The 20,782-nt window shown below is 45.0% G+C and overlaps 1 protein-coding gene across 3 annotated transcripts in view; it reads left to right on the forward strand.

Moving 5' to 3' along the window:
- Positions 1 to 20,782, forward strand: part of LOC121533383 (spermatogenesis-associated protein 16) — a 51,700-nt gene that overhangs the window by 21,639 nt on the left and 9,279 nt on the right. For 2 of the 3 annotated variants that reach the window (XM_041839278.1, XM_041839276.2), the window contains 6 exons: positions 9,553 to 9,637; positions 11,530 to 11,680; positions 12,908 to 12,949; positions 13,293 to 13,451; positions 15,052 to 15,164; positions 18,143 to 18,307. In XM_041839278.1, coding sequence (XP_041695212.1) covers positions 9,553 to 9,637; positions 11,530 to 11,680; positions 12,908 to 12,949; positions 13,293 to 13,451; positions 15,052 to 15,164; positions 18,143 to 18,307 — 715 coding nt within the window. The remainder of the gene's footprint in view (positions 1 to 9,552; positions 9,638 to 11,529; positions 11,681 to 12,907; positions 12,950 to 13,292; positions 13,452 to 15,051; positions 15,165 to 18,142; positions 18,308 to 20,782) is intronic. The other variant, XM_041839277.1, reaches the window with a different exon arrangement.

Below are 20,782 nucleotides of genomic sequence, written 5' to 3' on the forward strand. Positions count from 1 at the left end.
CAGTCCCTCCTGCAGCAAAGCACCCCCATAGCATGATGCTGCCACCCCCGTGCTTCACAGTTGGGATGGTGTTCTTCGGCTTGCAAGCCTTCGCCTTTTTCCTCCAAACATAACAATGGTCATTATGGCCAAACAGTTCTATTTTTGTTTCATCAGACCAGAGTACATTTCTCCAAAAAGTACGATCTTTGTCCCAATGTGCAGTTGCAAACCGTAGTCTGGCTTTTTTATGGTGGTTGTTTGTACAGATGAACGTGGTACCTTCAGGCGTTTGGAAATTGCTCCCAAGGATGAACCAGACTTGTGGAGGTCTACAATTTTGTTTCTGAGGTCTTGGCTGATTTCTTTTGATTTTCCAATGATGTCAAGCAAAGAGGCACTGAGTTGAAGGTAGGCCTTGAAATACACCTCCAATTGACTCAAATGATGTCAATTAGCCTATCAGAAGCTTCTAAAGCCATGACATCATTTTCTGGAATTTTCCAAGCTGTTTAAAGGCACAGTGAACTTAGTGTATGTAAACTTCTGAACCACTGGAATTGTGATACAGTGAATTATAAGTGAAATAATCTGTCTGTAAACAATTGTTGGAAAAATTACTTGTGTCATGCACAACTATAGTTTGTTAACAAGAAATTTGTGGAGTGGTTGAAAAACTAATTTTAATGACTCCAACCTAAGTTTTTTTTTACATTTTTTACATTTTAGTCATTTTAGCAGATGCTCTTATCCAGAACGACTTACAGTTAGTGAGTGCATACATTTTTTCTTTTCATACTGTAAGTGTATGTAAACTTCCGACTTCAACTGTATGTGTAACTGATAGATGCATACACACACACAGACTACATGTTAATTTTAAATGTATGTAAAGTATTTTGTCTGTCTTTTTCGTTATGTGTCGGACCCCAGTAAGGCTAGCTGTCGCCATTGGCGTTGGCTAATGGGGATCCTAATAAATCAAATCAAATGTATATCAATAGACACATGTATGCCATGATTATGGAAAATAAAGGAGGTAGGCTACTGAGTGCCTGGTGAATGGAGAGAGAAATATCCTGTACACACCACTAACTTATTTTCGTATACGATTCACTTTTGTCTTCCATTATGCATACATCTGATTTGCCAAGCCCAGACCTCAGATTTGTGTGAGAAAAGAGGTGTTGAATGCCAAACCTTTTGCACTCGGAAGCCAAGAGTGTGTAGAATACTGACACCAGCAGAAAACAACGCAGAGTGCCCAGTGCCATTCTCTACAGCTGCATGTGCTGCTTTATGAAGTAGGGGTGGGGGGTTGTTATTTTCGGCAGCTTTCAAAAGACAATTCTTACAATGGTGTGTCAAAGATCACCTGAGTATCAGAACATATCTATTGTGTGGTGCAGTACAGCTACCTGGGCTGAGCTGCTATGTGAAGGGAGTTGGTGGTGGTGGTGATGATGAATTGGCCATCCTCTAGTAGTCAACTGTGCTGTGGGGCTGCTGTGGCCTTCCTTTTCCCTTCCCCATCACTTCTGTTTGTTTTTTTCTTCCTTAGACTTTAATGGTGTCACATTGTGCTGTCTCTACACAAGCTGCCTATGTTGGCCCTTTTTTCAGGCCAGCCGTCACAAACGGCCCCATGCTGTCAGACTGGTTATTATCTTGATATGAGGGGTCAGGCCTAGGAAATCTTTTCTCCACAAGTCCCGGTCCCAAATGTTTTTTTCTGTCTTGAGGTTGTTGTTTTTTGGTTGTCATGCTGTCCTTTGACAAATCTCTTATTGTTCGTCCACACCCCCATGTGGCCAGAGTGAGAGAAATATCAAATTAACCCAAGTCCCAGTCTGCCTGTTGACTGCCAGCACCAACATAAAGGAGATGTATTTTGTAGGTATACATATCAAGAGGAGGAGGGGCTGTAGGCGGCAGGCTAGTCTCATAAGGCAGTCACAGTGCAGCAGGAAAGGTTTCCAAATGTTTTGAAGACATTTTTGAAAGGCTTGTGATAACCACATCTACTTTCCGTGACATCACTCAATAGATGGGGCCTCTCATGTAATGGAGCTATTGATCTGATCACACCTGTTACCTTGGACCCTCAGAAAAGGGGATTAAGTGGTCAATTGACATTATTGGCAAACCTGTTATTATAGCTCTCTCTGTTACAAGAGCGGTGCACCAGCTGTATGACAGGATTTTAAATGGCATTAAACGGGTGTTTGCTCTCACTCTGTAACAAAGAGAAGATATCTTAAACCTAGATGGCTGAGAACTATGACACTGCTTCCAAGTAATAGCTGTTTCTAAATGCAGCTTCATGCTATATGCAAACTGTATGACAGCAATTAGCATTCCATTGAATGCTTGATGAGGGGGAAATAAGCAGGAAATCCAAGATGTAGGCTTCTTGCAATCTTGGCTTTATTGCAGAGATAGCATAGAGTTAGCACTCTGTTTATTGCAGAGATACATGGCCCTGTCCATCGTCCCTTTGATGCGGTGAAGTTGTCCTGTCCCCTTAGCAGAAAAACACCCCCAAAGCATAATGTTTCCACCTCCATGTTTGATGGTGGGGATGGTGTTCTTGGGGTCATAGGCAGCATTCCTCCTCCTCCAAACACGGCGAGTTGAGTTGATGCCAAAGAGCTCGGTTTTGGTCTCATCTGACCACAACACTTTCACCCAGTTCTCCTCTGAATCATTCAGATGTTCATTGGCAAACTTCAGACGGCCCTGTATATGTGCTTTCTTGAGCAGGGGGACCTTGCGGGCGCTGCAGGATTTCAGTCCTTCACGGCGTAGTGTGTTACCAATTGTTTTCTTGGTGACTATGGTCCCAATTGCCTTGAGATCATTGACAAGATCCTCCTGTGTAGTTCTGGGCTGATTCCTCACTGTTCTCATGATCATTGCAACTCCACAAGGTGAGATCTTGCATGGAGCCCCAGGCCGAGGGAGATTGATAGTTATTTTGTGTTTCTTCCATTTGCGAATAATCACACCAACTGTTGTCACCTTCTCACCAAGCTGCTTGGCGATGGTCTTGTAGCCCATTCCAGCCTTGTGTAGGTCTACAATCTTGTCCCTGACATCCTTGGAGAGCTCTTTGGTCTTGGCCATGGTGGAGAGTTTGGAATCTGATTGATTGATTGATTGCTTCTGTGGACAGGTGTCTTTTATACAGGTAACAAGCTGAGATTAGGAGCACTCCCTTTAAGAGTGTGCTCCTAATCTCAGCTCGTTACCTGTATAAAAGACACCTGGGAGCCAGAAATCTTTCTGATTGAGAGGGGGTCAAATACTTATTTCCCTCATTTAAAATGCAAATCAATTTATAACATTTTTGACATGCGTTTTTCTGCATTTTTTCTCTCACTGTTCAAATAAACCTACCATTAAAATTATAGACTGATCATTTCTTTGTCAGTGGGCAGACGTACAAAATCAGCAGGGGATCAAATACTTTTTTCCCTCACTGTATGGAATCATGTAGTAACCAAAAAGGTGTTAAACAAATCAAAATAAATATATTTTATATTTGAGATTCTTCAAATATCCACCCTTTGCCTTGATGACAGCTTAGCACACTCTTGGCATTCTCTCAACCAGCTTCACCTGGAATGCTTTTCAATTACAGGTGTGCCTTGTTAAAAATTAATTTGTGGAATTTATTTCCTTCTTAATGTGTTTGAGCCAATCAGTTGTGTTGTGACAAGGTAAGGGGGTGGGGGGTATACAGAAGATAGCCCTATTTGGTAGCCTCTGGAACTGCCGTTCTGCTGCCAACAAGGCAGAGTTCATCCCAGCCTATGCTACCCTCCAGTCCCTCGACTTCTTGGCGCTGACGGAAACATGGATTACCACTGAAAACACTGCTACTCCTACTGCTCTCTCCTCGTCTGACCATGTGTTCTCGCATACCCCGAGAGCATCTGGTCAGCGGGGTGGTGGCACAGGAATCCTCATCTCTCCCAAGTGGACATTCTCAATTTTTCCACTAACCCATCTGTCTATCTCCTCATTTGAATTCCATGCTGTCACAGTCACTAGCCCATTTAAGCTTAATATCCTTGTCATCTATCGCCCTCCAGGTTCCCTTGGAGAGTTCATCAATGAGCTTGACGCCTTAATAAGTTCCTTTCCTGAGGATGGCTCACCCCTCACAGTTTTGGGGGATTTCAACCTCCCTACGTCTACATTTGACTCATTTCTCTCTGCCTCCTTCTTTCCACTCCTCTCCTCTTTTGACCTCACCCTCTCACCGTCCCCCTACTCACAAGGCAGGCAATACGCTTGACCTCATCTTTACTAGATGCTGTTCTTCTACTAATCTCACTGCAACTCCCCTCCATGTCTCCAAACCACTACTTTGTATCATTTTCTCTCTCGCTCTCCTCCAACACTACTCACTCTGCCCCTACACAGATGGTAATGCGCCGCCGCAACCTTCGCTCTCTCTCTCCCGCTACTCTCTCCTCTTCCATCCTATCATCTCTTCCCTCTGCTCAATCCTTCTCCCTCCAATCTCCTGATTCTGCCTCCTCAACCCTCCTCTCCTCCCTTTCTGCATCCTTTGACTCTCTATGTCCCCTATCCTCCCGGCCGGCTCGGTCCTCCCCACCAGCTCCGTGGCTTGATAACTCATTGCGAGCTTGATGACTCATTGCGAGCCCCCCCCCCTCTTTGTGGATGACTTCGTCAACCACTTTGAAAAGAAGGTTGACGACATCCGATCCTCGTTTGTTAAGTCAAATGACACTGCTGGTCCTGCTCACACTGCCCTACCCTATGCTTTGACTTCTTTCTCCCCTCTCTCTCCAGATAAAATCTTGAGACTTGTGACTGCAGGCCGCCAAACAACCTGCCCGCTTGACCCTATCCCCTCCTCTCTTCTCCAGACCATCTCCGGTGACCTTCTCCCCTACCTCACCTCGCTGATCAACTCATCCTTGACCGCTGGCTATGTCCCTTCCGTCTTCAAGAGAGCGAGAGTTGCACCCCTTCTCAAAAAACCAACACTCGATCCCTCTGATGTCAACAACTACAGACCAGTATCCCTTCTTTCTTTTCTTTCCAAAACTATTGAGCGTGCCGTCTTTAGCCAACTCTCTTGCTATCTCTCTCAGAATGACCTTCTTGATCCAAACCAGTCAGGTTTCAGGACTGGTCATTCAACTGAGACTGCTCTTCTCTGTGTCACGGAGGCTCTGCGCACTGCTAAAGCTAACTCTCTCTCCTCTGCTCTTGTCCTTCTAGACCTGTCTGCTGCCTTTGATACTGTGAACCATCAGATCCTCCTCTCCACCCTCTCCGAGCTGGGCATCTCCGGCGCGGCTCACTCTTGGATTGCGTCCCTACCTGACCGGTCGCTCCTACCAAGTGGCGTGGCGAGAAGCTGTCTCCGCACCACGTGCTCTCACCACTGGTGTCCCCCAGGGCTCAGTTCTAGGCCCTCTCCTATTCTCGCTATACACCAAGTCACTTGGCTCTGTCATATCCTCACATGGCCTCTCCTATCATTGCTACGCTGACGATACACAACTAATCTTCTCCTTTCCCCCTTCTGATAACCAGGTAGCGAATCGCATCTCTGCATGTCTGGCAGACATATCAGTATGGATGACGGATCACCACCTCAAGCTGAACCTTGGCAAGACGGAGCTGCTCTTCCTCCCGGGGAAGGACTGCCCGTTCCATGATCTCGCCATCACGGTTGACAACTCCGTTGTGTCCTCCTCCCAGAGTGCGAAGAGCCTTGGCGTGACCCTGGACAACACCCTGTCGTTCTCCGCTAACATCAAGGCGGTGACCCGATCCTGTAGGTTCATGCTCTACAACATTCGGAGAGTACGACCCTGCCTTACACAGGAAGCGGCACAGGTCCTAATCCAGGCACTTGTCATCTCCCGTCTGGATTACTGCAACTCGCTGTTGGCTGGGCTCCCTGCCTGTGCCATTAAACCCCTACAACTCATCCAGAATGCCGCAGCCCGTCTGGTGTTCAACCTTCCCAAGTTCTCTCACGTCACCCCCGCTCCTCCGCACACTCCACTGGCTTCCAGTTGAAGCTCGCATCTGTTACAAGACCATGGTGCTTGCCTATGGAGCTGTGAGGTGAACGGCACCTCCGTACCTTCAGGCTCTGATCAGTCCCTACACCCAAACGAGGGCATTGCGTTCATCCACCTCTGGCCTGCTGGCTCCCCTTCCTCTGCGGAAGCATAGTTCCCGCTCAGCCCAGTCAAAACTGTTCGCTGCTCTGGCACCCCAATGGTGGAACAAGCTCCCTCACGACGCCAGGACAGCGGAGTCACTCACCACCTTCCGGAGACATTTGAAACCCCACCTCTTTAAGGAAAACCTGGGATAGGATAAAGTAATCCTTCTACCCCCCAAAAAAAGGGTGAATGCACCAATTTGTAAGTCGCTCTGGATAAGAGCGTCTGCTAAATGACGTAAATGTAATGGTAAAAGACCAAGTCCATATTCTGGAAAGAACAGCTCAAATAAGCAAAGAGAAACGACAGTCCATCATTACTTTAAGACATGAAGGTCAGTCAATACGGAACATTTCAAGAACTTTGAAAGTTTCTTCAAGTGCAGTCGCAAAAACCATCAAGCACTATGATGAAACTGGCTCTCATGAGGACCACCACAGGAATGGAAGACCCAGAGTTACCTCTGTTGCAGAGGATAAGTTCATTAGAGTTACCAGCCTCAGAAATTGCCGCGCAAATAAATACTTCACAGAGTTCAAGTAACAGACACATCTCAACATCAACTGTTCAGAGGTGACTGTGTGACTCAGGCCTTCATGGTCGAATTGCTGTAAAAAAAACACTACTAAAGGACACCAATAAGAAGAAGAGACTTGCTTGGGATAAGAAACACGCGCAATGGACATTGGACCGGTGGAAATTTGTCCTTTGGTCTTGAGTCCAAATTGGAGATTTTTGTTCCAACAGCCGTGTCTTTGTGAGACGCTGTGTGGGTGAGGGGATGATCTCTGCATGTGTATTTCCCACCGTAAAGCATGGAGGAGGTGGTGTTATGGTGTGGGGGTGCTTTGCTGATGACACTGTCTGTGATTTATTTAGAATTCAAGGCCCACTTAACCAGCATGGCTACCACAGCATTCTGCAGCAATACGCCATCACATCTGGTTTGGGCTTAGTGGGACTATCATTTGTTTTTCAACAGGGCAATGACCCAACACACCTCCAGGCTGTGTAAGGGCTATTTTACCAAGAATTAGAGTGATGGAGTGCTCCATCAGATGACCTGGCCTCCACAATCCCCCGACCTCAACCAAATTGAGATGGTTTGGGATGAGTCGGACTGCAGAGGGAAGTGCTCAGCATATGTGGGAACTCCTTCAAGACTGTTGGAAAAGCATTCCAGGTGAAGCTGGTTGAGAGAATGCCAAGAGTGTGTATTTTCATTTGTTTACCACTTTTTTGGTTACTACATGATTCCATATGTGTTATTTCATAGTTTTGATGTCTTCAGTATTATTCTATAATGTAGAAAATAGTCAAAATAAAGAAAAACCCTTGAATGAGTAGGTGTTGTAAAACTTTTGACCAGTAGTGTACATTGAAAGCTACCAATGCATTTAGCCATTTAATTGTTGTGGGAATACTAAAACTCTGGGGTTTACTAGATGTACTTCACGCCCATTAACCAGACATGAGTACCAACCTCCGTAATATCCGTAATATCTATTGAACTTGCTGGAATCAATAGAGTCTGGTCCAACAATAGAAAATCAGTGGCTTCACTCTTTGGGGAGGACAATTGGGTTTTCCTTTCTCAAACACACACCAGTGAGTGCTCTCATGAGATTCATTGATTAGGGCTGTGATGATGGCTTCAACCATGCCTGGCCTTGCTCGCTCGCTAGCTCTCTCTCTTGCTCTCTCTCTCTGGCAATCCAGGCCCACTGGCCCATCCATCCCTCAGAGCTGAGCCATCATCATCACTGTGTCAGAGGAACCAATCATGACCAATTACTGGGATTATCTTTCAGTGATCACAGCACATCTGGCAGCCATCAGCCACTGTATAGATTGTTGGAAGCAGGGGAGACAGCAACCTGGCAGGCCAAGGTCTGATCCTAGCTGCTAGAGACCTGGCCAGTGGCAACAGAGTTGAATTGCAACTAGGGGAAAGGGGCATACCTAGTCAATTGCACAACTGAATGCATTCAACCGAAATGTGTCTTCCGCATTTAAGCCAACCCCTCTGAATCAGAGAGGTGCGGGGGGCTGCCTTAATCGGCGCCCGGATAGCAATTGTTGTCGGGGGTGAACTGCCTTGCTCAAGGGCAGAACGACAGATTTTTCAACCTTGCCGGTTCGGGGAATCGAATCAGCAACTTTTCGGTTACCGCCCCTATAATATTATGATGATCATCATTACCACTCAGCCTCTTTCTTCCAACCCTTATCTCAACAAGTACCAACGCTTAAGAGGATTTATTGATAGCTTCATCTCTGGTGGGGAGCCAAACATCAGCCAAAAGTAGAATAAATCTTTGATGGAAAATCAGAGATATGTTGCTTAATCAATTTGACTCATTTTATGTGTTCTTCTGGGTACTTGTCACTTTCTACCAAAGCACTGAACAGTATTTTACAGTTATGTTACCACAGTGTCTTAAAAACTCAAATCCAATGTGCCTCCACTAGTATAGTAGTATAGAGGTAGTGTAGTAGAGACAGACAGGTATGTGACTAGTATAGTAGTATAGAGGTAGTGTAGTAGAGACAGACAGGTATGTGACTGCATGGTGTGATGATGATGTAAGGGTCTTTCACAGATGATTGGTGAACACGTTTGCGGAGGAATTAGGCAGCGTCAGATGTGACATCTGTAAGGCGACACAGTGTGCCGCATACAGAGCCCTCAGCCATGGACGGGGCGTTGGCTGTAAATGGGGCATGCTAAAGTAACCCAAGGGTCCTCTTTGTGATCGTTTACGCTATACGGTTACTCTTATGTGCAAGATCCACTTACAGGCATAGTGCTCCCAAGACTAAACATGACAGAATGCTTTTTCAGTCCCTTATGGTTTTTTGTGTCATGTCATGTGCAATTCATTCTTGTTCGTTTTTGTTGGCAACCTGGTTATTCTGAGAACATGGGGCAAATACACAATAAAGACAAAGGTTTTTGAATGGCAGGATGCCAGGCAATACTTTTCCCTTGGCAAATATTTATCCTAACATCGCAGGGACACCAGAAACACTGAAACTCGGTCTTGTCTGCTGTTTTGGTTGACTTTTTGATATTGCTGCTGATTGTTGTTTTGATAACGTTATCAGTGCTATGCTGTTCCATTTTAGAGAATGAAAACCCCTCTGTTCTGTATGTGCTCTGCTTGACTCTGCTGTGCATTTCTCTCCTGTGCCACGCTGTGCTGTGCTATGCGAGACTATTGCGTATGCAGTTTTCACCTAGCTATTGAATATGTGTGCTGTCTCTCTTGTGCCTCTCTCCCTGTAGTGTAACATCTTGATTGAAAGTTGTCTGATCGTGTCTGTGTGTCTCTGTCCTTGTCATTAGGAGTGCCATGATTGCTGACTGGGTGTACTGGCTGTCCGGGGGCTCAGAGGAACACATAAGCAAGCTCATCAAACTGTATTGGCAGGTGAGAACAGATGGCCACAGAGCAGAGACGAGGGGCCCACCGCCCAATCAAAAGCTCAATGAATGATTATTGCTTAAAAGACTGCCGACTGAGGTTGCTCTTTGCATATCAATCAGGCAGAACGCTGCATAGCAGTAAACGGTTTCTAATTAACCAGAGCACAGCGGGGTGGCGCCTAGTGAACCTAACCTCAACACTGGCAAGCAAAGGTCATCCATGAATCAGCCTCTAGACTACTGTATGGTTACACAAACATTGTCCACTCTCTAATCTAATCTTAATGACCTCCACCACTACTATCACACAATTTACAGAATTGACAGAATACATGTCATGTGTTTGCTATGTTTTCCAGTTTTTACTTGCCTGGCATATGTCTAGCGTCATAACCATGTAGTGCTGAATATAAACCCCAAGCTTTGTACATCAGTTTCCATAAGATGTTGGAGGTTGGCGAAGGGACACATGCAAACATAGAGGGAATTACACTCGCTGAAGTTGCTTTTCTACACTTCAAGTTTAGCAGAGGAAAGGTGCAGAGTTTTTTTTTAATTCGGAGGGCAAAATGAATGCTTTTGACCTTGAAAGTGGGTTTGTACGGATCTGCATTCGCTTGAAATTGAGCCACGATTTGCATTCGCTTGAAGTGAGATGAGTGTGGAATAGCTTTTAGTATACAGTACATCAAGCACCTTCCGTTTTATTCATTTCCGTCCCATGTGAATTTCAATACGTCTGTGTGTGTTTATCCTGACGGCCCTTAAACTAGCTCCTAACATCACAAACAGCCTTCTACCCACTCTGGGTTTCAAGTCCCTCAGTGAGAGGCACAGATTTAGAACCACACTACCTCCACTTTGAATGTTTCCTTTGTCAAATTAGCAGGGGAGGCATGTATTGACGTCAAGGAGGCATTTTGTTTTTCTATCGCATGTCCTTTTTTTGTAACGATTTTAATAGATAATCTTTTCAGCTAACTCATTATATATTTTAATGCGATACTGTCTCACTAAACATGCACATGGAAATTGATGTTAATAGAAAATCTGTTAGAGCCCTAGCTGTGGCATTTGTTTCAGTGTGATACATTTTCTTTCCTGCTGACAAATGGCTCAGAAGTTCTCCATTGCTACATCAAAACGCAACACCCCCAAATTGAATCAATGGCCGTAAGTACTGTAGGAAGATAATGTTGTGTTTCTCTGGGTGGTCAGACTAATGAAGCCTCAGCTCTTTCTTCTTCACTTATCAATAGAGGTGATTAATAAGGTAGCTAGCTAGCGATCTGAAACTCAAAATGAACTCATTGACATATTACTGTAATCTGCTTATTCTAATGTCATCCGAAATAATAAGTGGATGGAGAGCTGAATTGTTTGGTAGGGTAATATTTCCCTTTAGTACCAGACAAATGTCAAAGGTTATGGGAAAGCCAAAGCCATGCTAATCCCCAATCCATAATCTGTTCCCTCTCATTCAGTGTGGATTCAAACGGGGAATAGATTAGTCCAGGAACACCGTTAGTTTCCCAGTTGCAATGTTTTATTCATCCCAACAACCCAATGGAAAGCATAGCAATGTGAACATTCTTAGACATTTTCTTGTTTACAATTTTTTAAAATCCCAGTCTATGAAAGCACAGAAAACAGTGAGAACAAATGCAACCTTGAATGGCCAAATCAGTAGATCTACTGTAGCAGCTCTTGTAGCAGCCTGAACAATTCAATCAGCTCTGCTTTTAGTAACTTTAATCATTTTAGGAGTGTCTACCTCTGAATAAGGAAATCAGGGGAATGAGTCACGTTGATAACAATGGTGCTCTCTCACCCCTCCTACTCCTTTTCCTCCCTCTCTTACTCTCTTCCCTCCCTCTCACGACTCCACAATCCCAGGCTCTGTTGGACGATGCGATCACCATGGAGGATGGTTTCTCTGTCATGTACACCCCGCACTCTGCTGGGGACTCCGTGGGGGATTGCATCGCCATGGCTGAGGAGACCTTCAGGAAACAGCACCCCGCCTTCACAGACTACCTGTTCACAGGTATGGAATATAGACCAGGGGGAATGGGAGCGAGGCTTAGACTCTCATCTCTATGAGATTCATCCTTTAGAAATGACAGAGCTCCCTCCAGTTGAAGTAGTGAGTGAGATGAACCTTGTTTGCCCCCACACCTTCCTCTCATCAGGAGGCCGTACTGTAACCTGTTCTCCTCACTGTCAGCCTGCAGCTCAGACTAGTCGGGGTGGAACACACACACTGCCAGTGCCTCAATTAACCTGCCCTGCCTTCACTTCGCCTCATCTTTCCACCATCCCCTCCTATCCAAAACAAATGCATATCTACAGACCCCTGTCTAGTTCAAATAAATCACCCTCTACCGTGGTTTAGCCACGTTAGCTGGTTACCCCCCCATGGGCTGTCTGTTAAATCCCCCAAGGAAGTGTGTTCCAATTTGAGAAGTGCTGTTCCATTAACTCTTAAAGATGCAGTCCATGATCTTAACCACTTACAAATTCGTAACATATTGTACAAATTGGAATTCGTAACGTATCATACAAATTGCACAAAAACATTAATAATTTTTTTTAAATTGCAGGACGTAACATATTCGAAATGGATGACATAGTACACAATTGTGCAACAATTTCGGGGAGCACTACTTTTAAAACTACTGGCTGAAATAATACAAAACCTCTGGAGACTCACTTTAATTACCCTCTGCACTGAGACATGGGCTCTGAATGGTGCATGTGTCCGTGGGCAGGTCCGATTTCCCAAACTGCCATGGGGCGAGACTTGAGGTACAGTGTTCAGGAAGGTCATCAGCAGGAATGGTTGGAAGAGGGGAGGAGAGAAGAGGGGAAGGAAGAGGGAAGGGTAGTACCCACAGACAGTGGATGAAAAGGGCTAAGGATCTCTGAAGGCCTTGATTAAAGTTAGACTTGCGCTCAGTTCTCTGCTTCCACCCAGCCAGGATAACAAGCCAGGCCAGTAACCCCCAGTGACACAGGTCAGAGAGGAGTGGGGAGTGCTCTCTGGACCAGCCTCATCAGTAACACCACCACACAGGGGAGGGAGAGATATATATATATATATACACACACACAAAGACTGAGAGAGGAAAGAGGAACATTCACTTGAGTTGCTCCAGAAGTCTAGGCCACTGTACATTAGCACCATTATTACTATTATAAGACTCAGTGAGTCTTTCTGAAGTATATTGCTTTTTTGTATTGTACATTCACCATGGAAACTCTGTATTCATAGACACAGCAGGGAACCCATCATCCATCCATCACCACTCTGTGGGTGAGTGTCTGTCTGGGGTGAATCCTTTTAAGGCTAATAGAATTAGTCTGTCTCTCACACATACTGTGCGTTATATTAGTCATAAACAAAGAAAACTGATTGGATTCTATTGATTTGAGAGGAACATGGTAGTACCTATTAGAGTTGCTTCAATGCAGATGTAAATGAGCTGTTAACTAAATGTGGTGCAACATATCACTTCTCACTTCTGAGATGTACTGTATGTTTTTGATGTACACTGTCCCTGTCCAAATAAACATAACAAATAAATAGATTAAGATTTACCTTGAATGTATTCATGTTAATTACCCAGCCCTCCTGTTCCTCTCTGCCTGTCCCCCAGACCCCAGTGGATGTCACCTGCTGCCCCAGACCACAGACTGGAGCAATCCCCCATCCACCCAGCAGAAATACGTCCTCACCCTGGGCTTCAGGAGGGGACAGGACGGCAGCTTTCTCAGCAAACTCACCAGCAGGACCTGCCCCTCTTTCACAGCTACAGGTACTGTACATCTATCTCACTGACGCGTGACACTGCTGGCACACACAGAACACAGAAGTCTGTTGCTAGCAGCTGTAGCCACTGAGTTTGTTGTGCCGGCTACTGCAATACTTACCAACTCTTAACTCATGTATGCCTTTCAGTTTGTAAAACTATTTTTCAATTTTGGAGTTTGTACATCTGTTGAGCATGCTTGTTTTATTATGAACTGAGAGTCGATAGAGTTGTTTTCTGAAGTGGTTGCAGATGATGTAGAATATTGAAGTATGCAGACAGACAGTTACAAGTCACTGAACACCCTTGACATCACACAGAGTGGTACAACTGTGACCTAACCCTTGATCTGGTGATCATGTCACACTGTCAGCTCTGTGTCCTCACAGCACCTTCATACTCACAACACCAAAGAGATCCCACACACACACACACATTTTCTCTAAAACAGACACACACTTTTCAGAATGAACAAACAGCAATGCTGCCGAGATACATCATATTTATTAGCGACTATTCAGGCAGGGTTGTTGCATACCACAGTACTGCAGGCTTAGAACACTAAGTCGGATGATGGTATGGAAATTGACCACAGGCTTTCAGTTCATTACATTACTCAGCTGGTCAATTTTGGAATGAGTGGATTTGTCATTTGACCCCAGTCATCTTGCATTCATTACGTCAAAGGGGGCAGATGAAATATTGACACTGTTGGAATGGAACAGAAATAAGAGATCTAGCGTCTGTATTATGCATTTACATTACACTTCACATGGTCTAGAGCAGTGGTTCCCAACCTTTTTTGGTTACTGTACCACCAACTCAATTTTGCCCTTGCCGGAGTACCCCTGAAGTACCCCCTCATGTGCATTTTACCAGTAGGCCTATGGTCTCATGAGTCTTCTCAAGTATCCCCTGTGGATTGGCCAAGAACCACTGGTCTAGAGAGAGCATACAGGAGAGATGTTGTAGAATTGACTGCTCTGCACTAACAAAGATTATAGATGTAATCTCCATGTGAGTGTGTGTGTGTGTGTGTGTGTAAGCCGGCTTCTATCTTTGTCTGCTTGTTCAGTTCCTCGGTAGAGGAGTGGACAGACAGAGCTGAGGAGGTCAACTGTGCTGTAGTCGTCTGCTCTGTGCTCTGTTAAAAGGGGTGGGGGTAGACGGGGGGGAAATCGATGCCTTTGTGTAATGTATCAAAGACATGGGCACTGCATGGGTCTGTTAAGCCATCGGTCATTTGCCGCTGGTGCAGGGGGGGTGGCTTCTGAGCTCACCATAAGGGGATGTCACCACTGCAGTGTGCGTGTGTGCTGCTGCTGCTCTGTGTGAGTCAAAAACACAGAACCAGACACACCATCAATCCTGCATCTCTGATGAAGAGCAGTTGCCTACAGTACATTGTTATTTTGACTGAAGGAGCTAGTCTAGATTTGTTTTTGCTAGACTAGCTATACATACTGAAGTACAGGTACAAAAACTGATAGTGTCTTAAACCATAGTGTTGATTAGCTGTAATTTATGTGTACTAAAGTAAGCTGAGTTTGAGTTTAAAGCTGAGTCTGTGGATGTTGACTGTATGTTTATTTGTTTGTTTGTTCAGGACCCAGCGCCTCATTCAGCCCCAGTAGCCCAGAGGACATGGAGCGGCTGTGTGACACGTTCAGCAGGAGGATCCTACCAGTCTTAGATTTTATTAAGTGCACCAAACTAGCTGTGGGTATACGGTTACATGCTTTGAGTGGAGGAAAATAGAGCAACCAGAATCGATAGAAAGATAGGTCCTATAAGGTCCTTAAGCGCTACTATAAAGAGTGATGCTGTACTGGTAAACACTCCTGATAGCAACAAAAGGTGCTGAAACACTGTGCACCACGTGCGTTATCTGTCAATTACCCTCTCTTCTCGCTAAGCACAGGCAGGATGCTGTGAAGGTTATCACGCCTCGGTCGTGGCTAGGTTGATATAGACTCATTTCCCTGTGCCTTGGTAAGAGACTGCTAGGCAGCAGCGTTAAGAGACGGCTAGGCAGCAGCGTTAAGAGACGGCTAGGCAGCAGCGTTAAGAGACGGCTAGGCAGCAGCGTTAAGAGACGGCTAGGCAGCAGCGTTAAGAGACGGCTAGGCAGCAGCGTTAAGAGACGGCTAGGCAGCAGCGTTAAGAGACGGCTAGGCAGCAGCGTTAAGAGACAGCTAGGCAGCACTGGTAAGAGACGGGTAGGCAGCACTGTTATGAGCTGGAGTAATCTGTCATATTCTTCAAGCAATGTTTGTTCAGATGCATCACAGTAACTGTAACTTCATTTCAAATGCTTTCACACGTAGTTTGTAATTTAATGTGGCAGTAGTATACCCACTTATTTCCTAAAATCCCTGGAATTGGTGGAGTAAGAAAATGTTCTGTAATAGCGCAACAATGGTTGTTTATTTCAGGACATAATGTGGATCATGATTACTACATTTTCAAAGACTACATTTCCACAATGAAGATGAGTTCTAGGAGGACTGTGGTGTCCTTGATGTATTTTGTTGTTACTTTAATCATCCTTATAAAGAGGAAGACCATAGAAACATGTAAAAGGAAAGTACAGGTTATGTGGAGAGCAGAACTAAACGTACACAAGGCTCATCTCTTTGAGATCTGAGAGGAACTAATGATCGCTTTTTCTAAAGGATAATTTGATGTCATTGATTCACTCATAGCAGCTCTCTCTTGCTCACCTGAAGAGAACCACACACACACACACACATACATACACACCCCTTTCTACCCACGTATGTACTATAGCCATTAGTTGTACGGCTATTCAGTGATGAATTAAGGTGTGTGTTTTGAAAGGGAATGAGCAGTAATGAATGGAGTAGCATGGAGTTTCAGATTGGCTTGTAACAAAGACTTTGTTGGGAGGTTGTTTGCACTGTCGTTGTTGTTGTTGTTGAGATGTGCTCGTCCCTAGTAATTGGAGTGCTCATTTCTTGCAGTGCAGGCCAGACCAGTTCCCTGATTGGTGTGCTGTGTCTCGATCCTGTCTCAGGATTACTAAGCAGCATGTGGCCTAAGGGAGTCACACAATCGTATCACACACATGCACACACATTCACACACACAGACAGGGAGACACACACAGACAGAGAGAGATACACCCAGAGCGAGAGAGACACACATACTGCTCTCCCCTCGTGGCCCCTGGCAGCATGGCTGCAGGTCAAGCGGACTCTTCGCCACCACATAGACGGCCCTGTCACCGACAAACACACTCTCTCTCTTCCCACTGCTCTCAATAATTCAACTGGCTGATCACTGACCCCTTTTTTTCTCCCCTTAAGATGGACAATGCAAACTAAAGAGGAGATTTCATTTGGAGCCGCACAGCAGAGCTCTGGCTGTCGATTTCAGAAGCATCATGATTGTATTACATCTGCATCTGTGACACCGGCTCTATGAGCTGCAGTGACACAATGGTTATTAAATTAGTCACTCTGCAGCTGAGAAGGCTCAAAGAAATCCTATTATGTTGCTATTGATAAAAACGTGATCTTTCATCTGCATTCTGTTATGATGCGTTTAGACAAATTTGGTTTGAACACCCTCCAACAATTAGTGCACACAATGCTAAATTATGTGTAATTTTGAAATTGGGATGGGTTTTTCACGTCTGCTACTTTAGATGTAGTATTTTAAAAGATTTGTTCATGAAATACATCTGGGTCAGGGTTAAACTCCTCATATAGGAACAGTTTATGCTAACATACAGCGATGTAGCTGAAAATACTTTACTGTAGGCACCAACAATTAGATAATCTGCGTAGTTTAACTAGCAACATCATACATGCAGGAAAAGCATTGGCATAGAGGTGGTAGTAAAACGAATTTAAATACTGTACATAATTACTATAAAAATCAAACTCTATTGCTGCACTGTTTGCACTTGTGCTGATCTGCTCTGTAGCATCCCAAACATTGCATGCGAAGGGTGGGGTGGGAGTAGTACAATAAAATAATTCTATGAAATATTCAGGGAGAGCTAAACAAAACAGCATAGCTTGTAAAGGAATGTGTTGTTTTTTTCCCTCCTTGGGATGTTGAAAGTAAACCGAGAAGGGTGGCAGGCCGGGACAAAACAAAACCTTGAGGGCTGTGAGAGGAGGGGAAGAGTCCCACAAAAAGAAAAAGGAGAAATAATCTAAATTTTTCTACATGATTTCCAGCCTTTTGTTGCCTTGGAATAAAAGGGCCCGGGCACTTTGTCAGGTTCCAGCGGGTGTAGAAAGAACACAACAGGAGATATGCCAAAAGATATCTTCAGTGGTGGATCGTGTCAGGAAGCGCCAGCTACTTAGATTAGATACCACTGGAGGAAGGACCTTTGACACTAGTCCTTATGGAACTGTGTTAACAGCTGTCAATACTCAAACTCTGCAAAATGCTAATCCTGCTGAAAACCTGCTCATTTGTTGTTCAAAGTTTTGTAGTAGATCCCTGTTCACCACCCGAATGTTGTCGCTTGAAAATTCAACGGAATAATGAACAGGTACAGACACCTGCGCAGTGTGACAGGGACATATGTATATAAAAAAAAAGGTGATTAGTGATCAACAGGGCCGAGTGAAAAGAGAGGGGGGGGTGCTTCTACGAGTTGTTTTTTTCCCATGTTTCCTTGTTTCTCACATGCTGTGTTTGTTCCGAGACATCAGGCAGGTTTTTCCCCAGGTTCTGGGCTTGTGGAGAGGCTGCAGTATGCTGGCTACCTGGGACAGATCCAACGCAGCAGGGAGCAGACCTCCATCCTCCACCAGGCGCTGGCTGAGCTCGCTGTCGCCCCCTACCTGCAGGACCTCAGCCACGCAGATACCACTCTGGTAAACAACTAGCGGTCTCTGGCCAAACTTTGATATGCCTACCTAGTACTGACTCATCCTCTGTGCACTGACACGCAACAGGATGCAGCAACCTCAACATCACTCTGGTAATATCAGAGGCGGTACAGGGGTGGATAAGAGGTCTCTCCTGGGCCTGAGGTGATGTTATCTAGGAGCACTTTAACAGCACACGTGAAAAAAAATAACTAGGATAAGAGAGAGAGAGAGACCTTTGCTTTTCCAGAGAGAGTAGATAACAGGAGGGAACAGGGAAACAGAAATGGAAGAGGTGGTGTATGCAAGTCTCATTCAGGTATACAGTTTGCGGTGATGCTGAAGCTCTATAATTGTCTCTTTACTAGATTAGAGCCGCACATTGGCTGTGATATTGCAACCAAATCTACCATGAATAGAGACCAGGGGAGAGGGGCCATGTTTGTTTAGGCAACAACAGCCATGACAACTTCTACTACCACAGATATTACAGTACAGTAAAGGGGTCGCCTGTCGCAAACACTGGAGCCATGACGATGTGCCTCCTTTCAACAGGTAAGGAGCAAAATAATTATATTTCTGTCAGTGAATCAATTTAAATACCCAGCTCTTCTAGTGGATGTAAATGGGTAGTTTGGCACATTCACTCAGTACTGGGAGCCTGGGAGCTGCTCTGCTGTTCGTTTTAATATACAGTGAGGGAAAAAAGTATTTGATCCCCTGCTGATTTTGTACGTTTGCCCACTGACAAAGACATGATCACTCTATAATTTTAATGGTAGGTTTATTTGAACAGTGAGAGACAGAATAACAACAAAAAAATCCAGAAAAACGCATGAGGGAAATAAGTATTTGACCCCTCTGCAAAACTTGGTGGCAAAACCCTTCTTGGCAATCACAGAGGTCAGACGTTTCTTGTAGTTGGCCACCAGGTTTGCACACATCTCAGGAGGGATTTTGTTCCACTCATCTTTGCAGATCTTCTCCAAGTCATTAAGGTTTCGAGGCTGACGTTTGGCAACTCGAATTTTCAGCTCCCTCCACAGATTTTCTATGGGATTAAGGTCTGGAGACTGGCTAGGCCACTCCAGGACCTTAATGTGCTACTTCATGAGCCACTCCTTTGTTGCCTTGGCCGTGTGTTTTGGGTCATTGTCATGCTGGAATACCCATCCACGACTCATTTTCAATGCCCTGGCTGAGGGAAGGAGGTTCTCACCCAAGATTTGACGGTACATGGCCCCGTCCATCGTCCCTTTGATGCGGTGAAGTTGTCCTGTCCCCTTAGCAGAAAAACACCCCCAAAGCATAATGTTTCCACCTCCATGTTTGACGGTGGGGGTGGTGTTCTTGGGGTCATAGGCAGCATTCCTCCTCCTCCAAACACGGCGAGTTGAGTTGATGCCAAAGAGCTCGATTTTGGTCTCGTCTGACCACAACACTTTCACCCAGTTCTCCTCTGAATCATTCAGATGTTCATTGGCAAACTTCAGACAGCCCTGTATATGTGCTTTCTTGAGCAGGGGGACCTTGCGGGCGCTGCAGGATTTCAGTCCTTCACGGCGTAGTGTATTACCAATTGTTTTCTTGGTGACAATGGTCCCAGCTGCCTTGAGATCATTGACAAGATCCTCCCGTGTAGTTCTGGGCTGATTCCTCACCGTTCTCATGATCATTGCAACTCCACGAGGTGAGATCTTGCATGGAGCCCCAGGCCGAGGGAGATTGACAGTTATTTTGTGTTTCTTCCATTTGCGAATAATCGCACCAACTGTTGTCACCTTCTCACCAAGCTGCTTGGCGATGGTCTTGTAGCCCATTCCAGCCTTGTGTAGGTCTACAATCTTGTCCCTGACATCCTTGGAGAGCTCTTTGGTCTTGGCCATGGTGGAGAGTTTGGAATCTGATTGATTGATTGCTTCTGTGGACAGGTGTCTTTTATACAGGTAACACGCTGAGATTAGGAGCACTCCTCACACTTTGAGTGTGCTCCTAATCTCAGCTCGTTACCTGTATAAAAGACACCTGGGAGCCAGAAATCTTTCTGATTGAGAGGGGGTAAAATACTTATTTCCCTCATTAAAATGCAAATCAATTTATAAAATTTTTGACATGCTTTTTCTGGATTTTTTGGTTGTTATTCTGTCTCTCACTGTTCAAATAAACCTACCATTAAAATTATAGACTGATAATTTCTTTGTCAGTGGGCAAACGTACGAAATCAGCAGGGGATCAAATACTTTTTTCCCTCGCTGTATGCCGTTTAGCAGACGCTTTTATCCAAAGCTACTTACAGTCATGCATGGATACATTTTACGTGCGGGTGATCCTGGGAATCGAACCCACTATCCTGCCGTTGCAAATACCATGCTCTACCAACGGAGCTACACAGTTCTCCTCTGAGTTTTCAGTGGATGTCCGGCCAGAGAGCAAAAAAACACAGTTTTACCGGCGAGCGCTCTCTCTCTCTCTCTCAGGAAA

Source organism: Coregonus clupeaformis, chromosome 20 (genome assembly GCF_020615455.1).
Source record: "Coregonus clupeaformis isolate EN_2021a chromosome 20, ASM2061545v1, whole genome shotgun sequence".
Taxonomy (NCBI): Eukaryota; Metazoa; Chordata; class Actinopteri; order Salmoniformes; family Salmonidae; genus Coregonus; species Coregonus clupeaformis.